The sequence below is a fragment of the Camellia sinensis genome, chromosome 9 (genome assembly GCF_055761805.1).
Source record: "Camellia sinensis isolate YWXY chromosome 9, ASM5576180v1, whole genome shotgun sequence".
Taxonomy (NCBI): domain Eukaryota; kingdom Viridiplantae; phylum Streptophyta; class Magnoliopsida; order Ericales; family Theaceae; genus Camellia; species Camellia sinensis.
This window is the reverse complement of record NC_138969.1, coordinates 172,556,074-172,570,620: the sequence shown is the minus strand read 5'-3', so window position 1 is coordinate 172,570,620 and position 14,547 is coordinate 172,556,074. Positions and strand designations below refer to the sequence as shown.

The window sequence follows — 14,547 nt, the reverse complement described above, 5'->3', positions numbered from 1 at the left end:
ACCTTTAGGTCTAGTTGATATTTTTTGTTGGTGAGAGGTTTACATTTTGTGAAATAGTTTGGTGAGAAATCTTTTTGTTGGTTTTAGAGGATATTTTATTTTCAATTTTACTCTTTAATATATCTGTTGACTTTTTTTATCTGTTGAATTTTCGTTGACTATCTGTTCAAATTTGTATCTATCTGTTCATATATATATATTTTTTTTCTATTTGTTCGATTTTTTCCCTTACTTGTGTAATTTTTTTTGCCCTATCCTTTCAATATTTTAATCTTTTCATTTCAAATTTTGTTCTTATCTATCAAACCAACTCTATCTGTTATCAAAATATATTTTATCTTTTTAATTTTGTATCTATCTGTTAAGCATACTCTATCTATTTGTCAAAAAGTGAATCTGCTTGTTCTTATCTATTTAATTTTTTTATATTTTTTTCTTATATGTTGAAATTATCTATTCAATTTTTTTTATCTGTTCACATTTTTTTTTTCATATATTGAAACAAGAGGTAATGATAAATTAAAATGGGTAAGAAGAGCTAGATGAGAGAGTTGGTTGTTCAAATTCTTTCTCTCTTCATCTCTTTCTCTCTATCTGTTGCAATGAACAACAACAATCAAAGAAATTGAACAACAACATTATTCAACAGCAACAATAACAAATTAGCTAAAAAAAAACAAAAAAAAAAATGAACAGATGATAAACATCTGTTCAAATTCAACACAGATCAATTTAAATTTAGATCTAGGTAGATCTAGTTCTGTGTATTCATAGGGGTGTACACAGGTCAGATTGGTCTTATTGTAGAGTAATCCAAGAACTAAACCTTTTTTACTATTCTAAAAAAATTAAAACCATAACCGAACTATTAACCTGTGAAATTGAACCAAAACCAAACCATGGAAATCGATTTGGTTTAATTTGATTTATGGTTTGAGAAATTTTATATAACAATAAATATAATATGTATTTTACATTAGTAAATAAACTAATAATAATTGGTTTGGTTAATTTGGTTAAATTGGTTAGAATTTGTCAATTTTACATTAATGGCCAGTGTTCAAATCTTGTAAGCAACATTTTGTATTTTAATTTTTTTATATAAAAAAATAAAATAATAATAAATAAATATGTCACCGTCGGGTACCGGATCCATTTGAACAGTTTCACCATTTTTAGAACTAGAACCGTAACTAACATAAGCATACGAGACTGACGGTTTGAACCGGATTGGATCAGTTTACCGGCTCGACCGGCTTTTTTGAACACCTCTAGTATTCAAATCTGAGTTACTCTGTAGTTGAAATAAGGATCGAACTCATCAATCACACTCTCGTATTTTATAAGCTAAAACAAAATTCATGTGATTGTTTAAAAGACTGAAAATTAACAATTTACTACACTTTTTGACTATCATTCAATGATCATATGCAGTAAATATATACAATTAAAGGAACACAATGAAATAAATATGAAAGTTGAAGATCATTGTACGAGTGGTTATAGAGAAGAGTCGGATCGAAAATGTGAGACGACCGGTAAGGAGGAGTATGAGGAATGAGAGAACATTTCCAAATGTGTATTGCAGAGTCGATGCTTTGGTAGTCTCTAAGGCAGCCATTGATGGCAAAGTTGAGCTCCGAATGCCTTACTAAAAAACTAGTTTGTTTGCTATATTTACAACCTTTTTATTGAATTTTTAGAGTGGTTAAAAGTTAATTTATTTTATTTTATTTCACTTTTATGAAAAATGAATGTGTCAAATAATCTAAAAAAAATAAAAATAAAAATAAAATAGCAAAATAAACTTTTTTAACCTATAAGCGAAACGAAGCCTTGCCATTTTGTTCTCTTTCTCTAGGTGGTGTGGTCCCGCTAATTTCACCCACAAAATATATAACTGGAACACTTGCAAAAACCAATACAACCACCTTTATGAATATTTTATGTACTTTCCAGTAATAATTTGGATACGTAAACTTTAATAATTTAGTATCCACAACGAATTAATTAGATTTTTTATATTTTATTTTTATGTAATTTTTTTCTATTATAGTAAACAAATTTTCGGAATTCATTTATAACATTTATTGTTGGAGACTTTAGTCAAGGAATTTTTTATTTTTATTTTCCTTTGGTCCTTTGTATGAGGAGAATATTTTCTAACCCTTTAGACTTTTTTTTTTTTAAATTTACAATTGGGGCCTTGAATCAAGAAGAGTTTTTTTATTTTATTCTATGGCCCTATTTAGATTTATTATGGATTATGTTTATAAGAAATATAATTTTAGTATATATGATTAAGACTTTTGATAATGAAATATTTTTCCTATTTTAGATAATAAGAAGATTTTTTTAATAAAATTTTAAAGTTAAGAATTTAGACTTCATTGTTTGTCACTTCGTGGTCCTTCATAAATTTTTTAGAGCAAATGGCCCTCCATCGATTGTGTACCAAAATTTATTATTATTATTTTTTATTTGTCATCGTGTTTCTCATTAATTTAAATTTGTTAAAGTTTAACATGTGAAATCGACACAGTGTGAGACTAATTTGTATAAATTTCAGCAATTTAAATTGTTCATTTTATATAATAAGTTGAGAAAAATATACATATAAAAATTTAAGTTAATCAGACATAAATAATTATATAATCAATTCACAAATACATTATAACAAAGAGATAGTTTATTATTAAAAATATGTATGAGGTATTGATAAAAACAATTTGATGGTATGGCAATTCATGTTGCATCAACTAAATTTTTTGCATAGATAATTTTCTCAATTAATTATAAGAGATAAACAATTGAGATCATTAAAATTTAGTAATGATACATTCTCTTAATTTTGGACCTTTGATGTGACATGGAATAATAAAAATAAAAAAAAAGGTCAAAACATCACATTCATAGGTAAAACCAAGCCCTTAGAATTGTTTTTGGTCTCATTTGCTTTCAAAGGTAGAATGAAGGGTATTCATGGTGAATGGATTAATAGTGAAATGATTGTTAGTGATGGGATTGATAGTGAGGGGATTAAGTAAAATTGTGTTTGTTTTGATGATAGTTGTTAGTGTAGAGATTGTTAAATTATAAAATAAATATAAAATAATAAAACAAATAAAAAATACAAAAACATTAAGCATAAATGTTAAAAAAATGCAAATTTAAAAAAATTAAAAAAAATTAAAAAATTCCAAACAAAATAAAATAACGATTTTTACTCAACAAAAAATACAAAAAATTAAACATTAATGTTCACAAAAAAAAAAAAAAATACCCAACATGTAAAAATAAAAATAAAAATAAAAAATTTCTAGTCCGGCGGACTATTTTTCTAATATCATCTTCACCTCCACCTCCTCTATCCCAATCCTCCTTCCAATGCCCAACCTAATCTCTCTTCCATCTCAATCCCTTATCCAAATCTACAAATAAACACAACATTAAGGCCATGTTTGTTTGGGTGGACATGAGTTTGGAATTGGACTAATAGTTCAATAAAATTATTAATCTGATATTTGGTTAAACAATTAAAGTACGGACTAACAATCCATTCAGATATGATATTTTACATATGATAGACTATTCAATCTCACAGAGAGGGGTGAGATATAAATTAGAAGACTAAGCCAAAGTTTAGACTATTAGCCCCTCTTTATAATCCTAACTCAATCCAAACATAAGATAGAATACATAATCTGAAAGGATTCATAATCCTAAAACTATTAGTCATGAGAATATTAATCTAACCTAATGTAGTTCGTCCAAACAAATATAACCTAAATAAGTCCCACTTCTATCATAATCCCATCTCTTTCTCTCTGTATACCCCAAAATAAAGGGACGAAATCTTAAAATTCTCTAACTTTTTTTTTTTAAAAATTCGTCTAAATCAATCCCAAGCCAACTTGAATGTCAAATCAAGACTCAGTTCTCACGTGGTCTCTACATACCATCGAAATTGTAAGCCTAGGACAACTTGTGTTTTAATAACTGGGGTGATATTTACGTAATGCGTGTAAAATTGAAAAAAAACGTAATATTATAAGAATAATTATTAAAAATAAACAATTATTATTTTATATATTAAAATAGATATTAGAAAAAGTCATTATATGAATTGATCTGATCTTTCTACAACTATTAAATATTCATGTAGTAATGAGAATCTGAATTCATGAACCTAGCTCCAAGTTATATCAATTTCTTTTAGACAAAGGAAACATAGATTTAAAACACAAAATATGAACAAAATATACATTTTGAAGTTGAGATTATTTTAAATATAATCCACACTTAACATGGATTTTAATAACACAATACATGTGTTCTAATTTTGTGCAATTAACATCATTGGTAAACAAAAATAAAAGTTAAAAATAAATAAATTAATTAAAAAAAATAACTAGACCGAGTCACTCTATAAGTGTTTTATGTACTGTTCTGTGGTTGGTTTGTAAACTTATTGGTTGTGTTTTGGTATTTTTTTTTTTATTTTTAAATTTTAAATTTTTATTGGAAAGTACAATTTTTATTTTATTTTTATAAAGATTGAAAATAAATATATCATGCCAAGGGTATTTCCAAAGACCAAAAAAAAAAAAAAAGAGGTGAAAGCCATCCAGACATAAAAGAAAAAATTTCCATTGACAAAAACAAATAAAATACTAAAACATATAAAACTAGTTCTTGCACTCTCATTATTTCTATTTCTCAAAACACCAAATACAAAAAACAAAAATAGAGTCCATGATTTTCATCATACTGCGCATTCATATGCGTACAATGTTTTGTCAGGACATCAACGTTATTAACGTGGTAGACCATGTATGTTTATGACATTTGCCTTTATAAATAGGCTCTTTAATTTCGCATAGATCACCACAACTTTCCCACCTCTTCTTCCCATTTTTTATCAACCTTAAAACATTGTCTTCTTGTCTTTGTTTTTTTGGTTTTTGTTTTAGATTAGCAAAAAAAGGCCATAATGGATTGTAGTAAAGGAATGCTAGCAGATCAACAACATGTTCTACAATGCCAAAGGAGGTCAGCCAATTACAAGCCAAACATTTGGAAATATGACCTTCTACAATCTCTTACAACTCAATACAATGTGAGGATTATATTAAATGCGGTTTTTAGTTTTAAGAATGTACAAGCATTTTAAACATTTTAACTCTAAAATTTGTGACATTTAATCCCTCTAGTTTGTGTATTGTGGCAATTTGGTTCTTTGGATCTAATTGTAATGTCCTGAAGTTTTCATGTTATGTCTAGTTAGTCCAATAATGACCTGAAATCAAATGAGGCAGAATAATCCATTTACTCTTCTCAAAGTGATTGAATAGTTGGCGTTCAATTTGAAACGGTTCATTCCACTTTGAATGAGCTATATTACTCTTCATTTTTGTCCAAATTCTTAATAGATGTTATCAATTAGATTAAATTTGACACAAGAACTTACGAGTATAATTTTCTATACTATTTATTAAAAAAAATGAGAATGCTTATTATTTGTCAATGTGCAGGAAGAAGACTATAAAAGGCAAGTTGAGAAGCTGAAAGAGGAAGTTATGTGCATGTTCATGGAAGCAGTGGACCTAGTAACTAAGTTAGAGTTCATAGACAATATAGAAAAACTAGGTCTTGCCAACCTCTTTGAAATGGAAATCAAAGAAGCTCTAGACACCATTGTAGCTTTTAAGAACAACTATCCCATTACAGAAGAGGGTCTCTATGCTAATGCTCTATTCTTTAGGCTCCTCAGGCAGCATGGATTTAATATTTCTCAAGGTATACAATTTCATTTCAAAAGAAAATAACACAAAATAGTAATTTTTTTTTGAGAAAAGTGTCCAAACTATTAAGCTGATGGCACTGCATTCATTTTGGATGTATTATTTTGGACTAGGATGAATGTAGTGCTATTTTGGACACTTTTCTATGAAAATTTTATAGTTTACAACATTATTGAATAAAAGTCCACATTCTTCAATATGTTAACACTTCGTTTATTTTGGCGAGAACGTTTGTTGAATTTTTTTTTTTTTTTTCATATTTTCTGGAATTTTCTACATTATTTTTTGCCAAAACAAAGTAACTTTATGTGCTAAGCAATTTTTTACTCTCCTATACCTAAAGTGCATATCTTTTAATTCAGATATATTTAGAGGCTTCACCAGCAAGATGGGTACATTCAACAAAACCACAAACTGTGATACTAAAGCAATGCTTGAGCTTCTTGAAGCCTCACATCTAGCATTAGAGGGTGAAAACATACTGATTGAAGCTAAAGCATTCTCTACTGGAATTCTGAAGAATATCACCAATTCAAAAAATGTAGAGAACAAAGTTACCAAACAATTGAGCCATGCTTTGGAGCTTCCATTGCAGTGGAGAGTGCAGTGGTATGATGTCAAGAGTCACATCCATGAGCTTGAAAACAATGACAACACAAACTCAGTTTTACTCAAGTTAGCAAAGCTTAACTTCAACATCGTTCAAGCCACACATCAAAATGATCTCAAGGAGATATCAAGGTAATGACAAAAATATGTATGATGATGTCTCCTGAGATGTGACTGTGCCCATTCAATGAGATTTTGTAATTTTTTTTTTATCAATTTTTAATTTTATTTTTCTTAAAATCATATAATTATTAGGCTCCTGTTATTAATTGGACACATCCGAATGAAATTTTCAAAAGACACCAAACGGAAAACATAAAGAGAGTAGAGAGAGGGTGTGGACACACTTTTTTAGTACATTTTGTTTTTCTATGTTTAACGGACGCGCCGTGCATTACAATTTCACTTAATAAACATTTATGGGAAATGGGAAGGCGTTCGACACACAATTTATATATATATATATAATTTTTATCAGTGAAAGTAAGTTGTTAATTGTTAAATTAGTATTTACGAGAGTTAATCTCTTTATTTTTTGCAAAGTACCAAGTGCCCGTCTCTTAAATTCAAATCCCCATAAGAAAAGTTGAACCCATGACCTCCCTTTAGAAACTAAAACCTTAGAAAAGTCATTGTAACCAATTAGGTTCGACACACCCCGTATATGGTATATGGTATATGGTATGTATGACATGTATTTTTGTTACGTATTTTTTGATATACGTCATATATTTTTGGGAGAAATGTTATTAATTTTTTGGTTGAGCTATGAAATTTTTTAGTTCATAAATGAAATTACATATTTTTATGGTAGTGTTATGCATTATTATGATAAGTAACACATTTTGTGATTCAAAAAAATTTCGATAAAAAAATAGGTAACATCAATACAAAAATGCCTAACATTATCATAAAATATTAATTTTATTTTTGAACCACAAATTGGTGCAACTCTGTCATGAAATTACATAACATTTGTTACAAAAATACATAATATATCCCGTAAAAATGTATACACTATAGCATATAAGAATTTTAGAAATCAAATTTTTTGACCCCTATAAATGAAAATTCTGCACAACAATCAGAAACATTCAAAAAACTTTACATATGAGAGAATGGGTGGGCATGAGCTAGCAGAGGCGGCTCAAAATAGTTTGAAACCTACAGAGACAATATCAAATGACGTATTGATATTTTTTAAAATTGCTGTAAATTTTTATTTAATTATTTTTAATAGATTCGGAGACACAAAATTAATAATTTAATTTTTATAATAATTTTTTCTAACATATCATATTTAATTCATAGTATAACTGATACACTTACTCTTGTGAAATATTTGATCTTAGGTAGAGTTTTTTTAATGCATGCGTTTGAAAACAAATTTAATACTTTTATATAATTTATTACACCAATTAGAGATTTTTTTTAATTTTTTTTATTTATTTTTTTAAGTTTTAATATGATAAATAAAATACTAATTTTTTCCCAATAAAAAAAAATGGAGCATTTTTCTCTAACTCTAAAATATCTTTTAAAACTTTTAAATTAAAAAAAATAAAAAGATCATTAGTATGAGAAAATTGTCATGTAGTAGATTATTTTTGATATTAATATAATATTTTTTAAACTATCATAGTCTAACAATGTATTGCAACTTATTGTTTCTCATTAATTTGTAGTTTTTTGTGTGTTTTATTTATGTATTATTAGGATTTTTTTGAATAAGTTGTAACCAAACATCTTATTATTTTGTGTGATTCAGGTGGTGGAAGAATCTTTGTCTGGTAGAAAACTTGAGTTTTACAAGGAATCGACTGGTTGAAAGTTATTTGTGGGCAGTGGGAGTTGCATTTGAGCCTCAACACAAAAGTTTTAGAAAATGGCTAACAAAAGCCATAAATTTCGTCCTAATAATTGATGATATTTATGATATTTATGGATCATTGGAAGAACTAGAGTGTTTCACTAATTCAGTTGAGAGGTTAGTCTTCACAAATATTCACCAAAGAGTAATTCTACATAATAATAAAAAAAAGGCACAAAATCCTTTGTCTTAAATCCCCATGTTATTCTATCTCAAAAAGAACGCTCACAGTAATTAAATTATGTCTTGAGATTCCAGTATTTTAAAATTCTCACATGATTTAATAGCCGTGAATGTCTTGGAACAAGAGGTCACAAAGGTCTAGGAACAAAAGATCTGTGGCCTTCAAAAAATTATTTAGCTAGAAAACTGCATACACGTTACATAGTGTTTTTTGGATGCTTATCTCGATACTTCTTTTTTGAAATTTTAAAATTACTCATAAAAGAACCATAAGCTACTTTTAATTGATGTTTAAGATTCTAATCAAAATCTTGATATCAGGTGGGATGACAAGGAAATTCAACGACTTCCAGAGTGCATGAAGATTTGCTTTCAAGCGTTCTACAACACTACTAATGAAGTTGCTCATGAAATTCAAAAAGAAAAGGGTTGGAAGAACTCAATATTACCTTATCTACACAAAGTGGTACTTTCAATTCTTCTTCTAATTTTCATTCACTCAGCATGATTTATGTTTGTGTTTGTTTCAACAGAAAATGTTTTCTTAAAAATGATGAAAAATGTTTTAATGGTTTCATATTTTTTGGTATTTAGTATGACAAAAAACAAAAGTCATTCGATAGAAAAGAAGCTTCTTTAGGTGATATATATATATATTTTTTTTGTTTTCATATTCAATGGAAAATAAGCTTACTTAGGTGAAAAACATTTGGTGTAAGTCTTACTAAGGTATGCTACCATCATTGATACCTTATGATTGTTATAGCCACCTTCACCGCCTCTCTATCTCCCCTACCAACGTCATTGCCACTACCGCTATCCCCACCCCTACTACCCCTATTACAATCACTATCATATTATTTTTCAAGATATATTCTTTGTAAAAAGATGTGTACAAAGTTTGAATTACATTGAAAAACGTTTCCACCACCACCGCCACCATGGGTAGCTTAAGCTCAAAGCAAGTGAAGCATTTGCATTAAGCCTCATTGCTCTTCAAGGGGAACAAGTGGGTGCACTATGCTTATAAGGCACAATACGGTGTTTTAAGGGCCCATGGCCTTTGTCCCAAGCCCATGTCGTTGATCCGAACAAATTATATTATAGAATTCATCGAGTAGATCATTTATAAAAAATAAAAAATAAAAATCAAATTAATTGAATGGCTATAAACTCAAAACAGGACCAAATTTGTTTTCAAAAAAATAAATGATTAAACTAATTTTGATAATTTTGGACAGACTCTCTTGTTTAGAATTTCTTAAAGGCTATCAATTTTTCCAAAATTCCAAACTTCCACACTTTGAATTTATTAACCGATCAAAAGAATCTTCAAAATACCTAACAAAACAATAAGCTCCTTGTCCCGAGGCTCGACACAAAAACAAACCTCCCTATCCAGAGGGCAACAAAATAAACATTGTCAGTGTCTATAGTCCCTCAATAGGTGATGATGAATATGATCCATTGTTTATCCACTACAAGAAATTAACTTTTTAGGGATAAATTATTCGGTCTTTAAAAGTGTAATATTTGTTAGGAAAAATTTTAGCGAATCAATTTTCTCTGTCTCGAAGTTTGTCCCAAATGGCCCGCCCAAAAAAGTCAAAAAATGACTTTTAGAGACAAAAATATGTAGTTGCAAAAAGTTTAGATTTTGAGATAACCAAAATTTGTCTCTAAAAGTCTAATTAAAGTACCGGTCGGAGTAGTTATGGAGACAAAAATTAATTTTTGAGACAACCAAAATTGGTCTCTAAAAGTTTAGTTTTTGGGACAAATGAAAGTGGTCTCCGAAAGTTTTAGTTTTTGGAACAAATAAAAGTGGTGTGTAAAGGTTATAATTTTTTTGAGACAACTAAAATTAGTCTCTAAAAGTTTGATATTTTTTATTTATTTATTTTTTTTTTGTAACAATTACTCTAAAAATATTAGTATGAATATCAACTTATATTCCTTTCTTGATTTCTCAACAACCAAACAGAAAATATCAAACATATCACTAGACTATTTGTTCATCTCCAAATTAAAATTCAACTACACGAAAAAAAAAAAAATGCTCATCACATTCAAAGAGGCTTAATCAAAAGATATTTTAATAACAAACAAATACCATGATCTGATTCATTAGTGTGTAATATCTTGATTGTATATCATTAACTGACAGAGATTTCAAAAGTATCATTTCTAATTTATAAGGCTAGTACTATAAGTATTGTTTGTAGCATTCAACTAGTCAATGAACAGATTGTAATTGGAGTTATATCTACCTACATAACAAAACAACTCAACTCATCGCAGCTTCTTCTCAATGGCTTCGTTGAAATGGCAATCAAAATATAGCACTGAGCTCCCAAACTTCAAATTGATGCAAACTTGCAGGACCTGCATAGAATAGGCCAAACTCTCAAATAGATTACCAATTAAAAATTATCTAATGATAGATTAATTTAATAGATTGCAATTTAATGTGTCAATTGTAGTATCTGCAGCAATCACACATAAATCGTAGTACACAAAGCAGCCCAAAATTCACTATCAATATTCAAGAGTGAACAAAGATTAAACTAAATCAACTTGCTACAAAAATTTGAAAATAATTACTCTTAGATAGACACAGTATATATTGATGTTGTGAAAACAAGATGAAGAATGGTTGCCTATTTACTCCTCAACTCAGTCATCAAAGCAATTTTGAGGCCAATTGAAAATTAGTAATCTATTTAATTTCCAGACCTAATCTCAAAAACTTTCTTGCATTAGAATTTAGATACATGGACACATTTATGGTGTTTGCTCTGTTTCTGAAGCCTCTCATGTAATCAAAGATATTAGTCAAACCCAGAGAAAAGCCATATCCTTGTAAATATTTTCAGCTTCCTCTTGTTTCGATGTTATACATAATCAACAATATATTGATAATGAACAGACCGATATCACAATCCAGAATGGTCAAGTAATATAAGCAAAAGTCAACCAACAATATAGTTTTAATTATTAATTCCAAATATAAAAAAAGCAACAATGTAGAGTAGGTTCTCAACAATATTGATTGAAATTCAGCAATTAACAATCACGAGTATGCCAAAGAAAACAATTAGCATTTGAAGAATAAACAAACCTTGATTTTGTATCTAAAAATTTGTCTTTAAAACCTTAAATTTCTTGTAGTGACTAAAAGGTCGGGCAAGAATTTTTTGTTTTAATTTAAAAATCGAACAAAATAAACTAATAATTAAAGTCCGTATGGCCCATCTTAATTACAAGAATATAAATATGAAGAAAAAATATCAATTAAATTAATATATAAATATAAAATAGTCTTGGTTGACATTTTGCTTTGCACCTTGAAGTGTCTACACCTACCATTGCCACCATTGCTACCACAACTAGTACCACCCCCAGCCCTCTAAACACCACTTCTGTCACAACCACTGTCATCTCATTTTCAAGCTCGCAAAAAATTAGTAACATTCTGTGTGGAAGTCATATTTTGGGAAAATATTTTTCTACAAAGCAAATCGAGTTTGAGTTTGTCAATGAAAACCCTTGTTCAGTGGGCAGACTTTTGCAAAGCATTACTTGTGGAAGCAAGGTGGTACAACAAGAGTTACACACCAACCCTAGACGAGTATCTTGAAAATGGGTTGGTTTCATCATCTGGACCTGTTCTTTCTCTGCTTGCATTTTTCTCTGTTATGGAAGAGACAACAAGAGAAGAGCTTGTAGATCTTTTGGCAAAGAGTGATGTTCTTGTGCATTGTACATCAATGATCATTCGACTTTGCAATGACCTTGGAACTTCTGCGGTAATTATTCTCTTCATTAATATCTACTCGAAAACTATTTTAATGCAAAAATGAAAATGATATTTGAATTTTTCATTCTTTTGTTTTTGAAAAAACAAGAAAAATAAAAATAGAACCAAACAAGCCCCATGGAACTGTTTGGTTACAATTTTGTTTGTTTTGTTTTGTTCTGTTTATTTATTGATTTTTTGGTGTATTTGTTTACAATTTTTTATGAACACATACTTGTTCAATATATTGTTTCTGAAAGAAAAAAAAAAAATTGAAAACAATCGAGTTTCAAGAAACACGTTTCTTTGAAATTCAAAAATTTTTTTGCAACAAAAAATTGAACTTGGTGGGTATTTTCAAACTTTTAATTGTTTTCTTTATGAAAATACAAAGAATTAAAAAATAAATTCATATTTAAGTACTATCCATATCAACATGGTAAATTGAATTTTAATTTCTTGCCCAAAATACAAATTTTGGGCTCTGAGTGAAATTGTTTCTTTTATAAGGAACTCACCATCTAATACATATGATCACCTATGTTTCTACGTGGTTAATCACATGATCACTATCTAACACAAAACATTTTTAGATTTTTATTCTTTTCCTGCACTTTTTCACCTCTTTCACCATAAATAAACTCCGTTTTTTTAGGATATTAGTGCCATGCTTTTTGAACATTATCGATTTAACTGCAGGCAGAACTGGAGAGAGGAGATGCTCCATCATCAATCCTTTGTTTCATGAGAGAAGCCAATGTCTCAGAGGAGATAGCCAGGAAGAAGATTAGAACCACAATAAAGGATACATGGAACAAAATTAACCATGAATTCATCACCCAATCTCCTTTTTTGCAACCATTTGTCAAATACACTGTCAACACAGCTAGAGTGGCTCATTTTATTTACCAACATGGAGATGGTTTTGGTAATCAAGATCGCGAGACTCGAGCCCAAGTCCTCTCTATGCTTATCGAACCTCTCAAGATCAATTGAAATGTCGGTTTTCAGAGTAATTGCTCAACAGTTTCAGAGTACCAACTCAATATTTGAAGCAATTTAATGGTGCTTGTTTAAGTAGAATAATCAGCTTCTTTCTAGTTTGGGTATAGACTGGAGAGGTTTAGTTCAACCTATCGGACCCTCCACAGGTCTCACCAAATAATTTGAGTCTTTTTAGAGTAATTATTGAGTAGTTTTGAATTTTCAGTATAGTTTGAGTGTGTTTATTTAGTTTAAATTAATGACAGATGTGTGTATGTTTGCATAATAAATAAACATTGTGCTCCTGTCCAAAAAAAATGAACATTGTGTTCGATTCTATAATTTAATTACGTCCTAATAAAAAAAAACTAATATCATGCACATGTGGAAATTAAAGGAAAATAGGCTATCTCCTAGTAAGGCTACATTCTCTCTTGGCCACTGCTCATTAATTTATTTGTGGTGTATTCATTTTTTACTCCTCATATCTCTTACATCAATAATATTTTCTCTCTTGTCAATAAAAAAAAATTAAAAATTGAGAAAAGTTTGATACACAATTTCCTCCCCATGATTTTCACAAATGAGATGGTGGATGTACTGCAAGTTCTATACCAATTAGAATGTAGGTCAACTTTCAAAATTTTACTTGCCACCTCATTTGTTAGGATTGTGAGGGAGGAACTTATGTAAATGTACCAAATTTGAAGAATTAAACAAAGTGGTGAAAGTGTTGTTTTGTTTGGAAATTTGAAGTTTTGCTTCAAATTTCAAATTCATTTATTACATAACACATCACTTAGTAAGAATAAAGTAAAATCCGTTCACATGTGTGACTTTTTTTTTTTTTTTTCTAATAAGAACATGCATTGGGCAACTGTTGAATAACTATTTTGAAATTGAATTGTAAATAAGAGAGAAAATAAATTATCACATTGGTCAAAAAAATTACGTGAATGCCTAATCAATGGTATTTCTTATAATTTGCTCACCATTATTTTTATTCTTTAACCATATAAACATATAATTCATTATTATTAGTTGAGCACACCCAACCCAAGCAGTGTAATTTACTCATCTTTGGTTATTGGTTTGAAGCATCGTTCTAGTAGAATTGACAAAACAGCGACAGATGGGCCAAATTAGAAAAATAAAAAAAAATAATAAATTATTTTTCCTGTATAGAGTACAAAATATCAGGTTGTCCTGATTAAACATTGCTGTAACTTTATATGAAAAATTATGGTTCAACCGTTAAGGAATGGATCAATGGTTAAATGTTCTATTTCTTTTTGCGT

General features: G+C 28.9%; 1 protein-coding gene across 1 annotated transcript; it reads left to right on the top strand.

Annotated features, from left to right (window-relative positions):
• Positions 1 to 4,883: 4,883 nt before the first annotated feature.
• On the top strand, positions 4,884 to 13,479 carry LOC114257853 (alpha-farnesene synthase). The gene is made up of 7 exons (XM_082888064.1): positions 4,884 to 5,119; positions 5,535 to 5,799; positions 6,167 to 6,545; positions 8,182 to 8,400; positions 8,788 to 8,932; positions 12,024 to 12,275; positions 12,965 to 13,479. The coding sequence occupies exons 1-7, from the start codon at positions 4,994 to 4,996 to the stop codon at positions 13,259 to 13,261; spliced, it is 1,683 nt and encodes a 560-aa protein (XP_082744190.1). The 5' UTR covers positions 4,884 to 4,993; the 3' UTR covers positions 13,262 to 13,479.
• The last annotated feature ends 1,068 nt before the right edge of the window (positions 13,480 to 14,547 follow it).

What these genes read in the sequence shown, in the direction of transcription:
- LOC114257853 (XM_082888064.1), top strand. Translation starts at nt 4,994, where the DNA reads ATGGATTGTAGTAAAGGAATGCTAGCAGATCAACAACATGTTCTACAA. An exon ending in TTCACTAATTCAGTTGAGAG is followed by an intron (nt 8,401 to 8,787) that starts GTTAGTCTTCAC and finishes TCTTGATATCAG; the next exon opens with GTGGGATGACAAGGAAATTC. An exon ending in ATGACCTTGGAACTTCTGCG is followed by an intron (nt 12,276 to 12,964) that starts GTAATTATTCTC and finishes ATTTAACTGCAG; the next exon opens with GCAGAACTGGAGAGAGGAGA.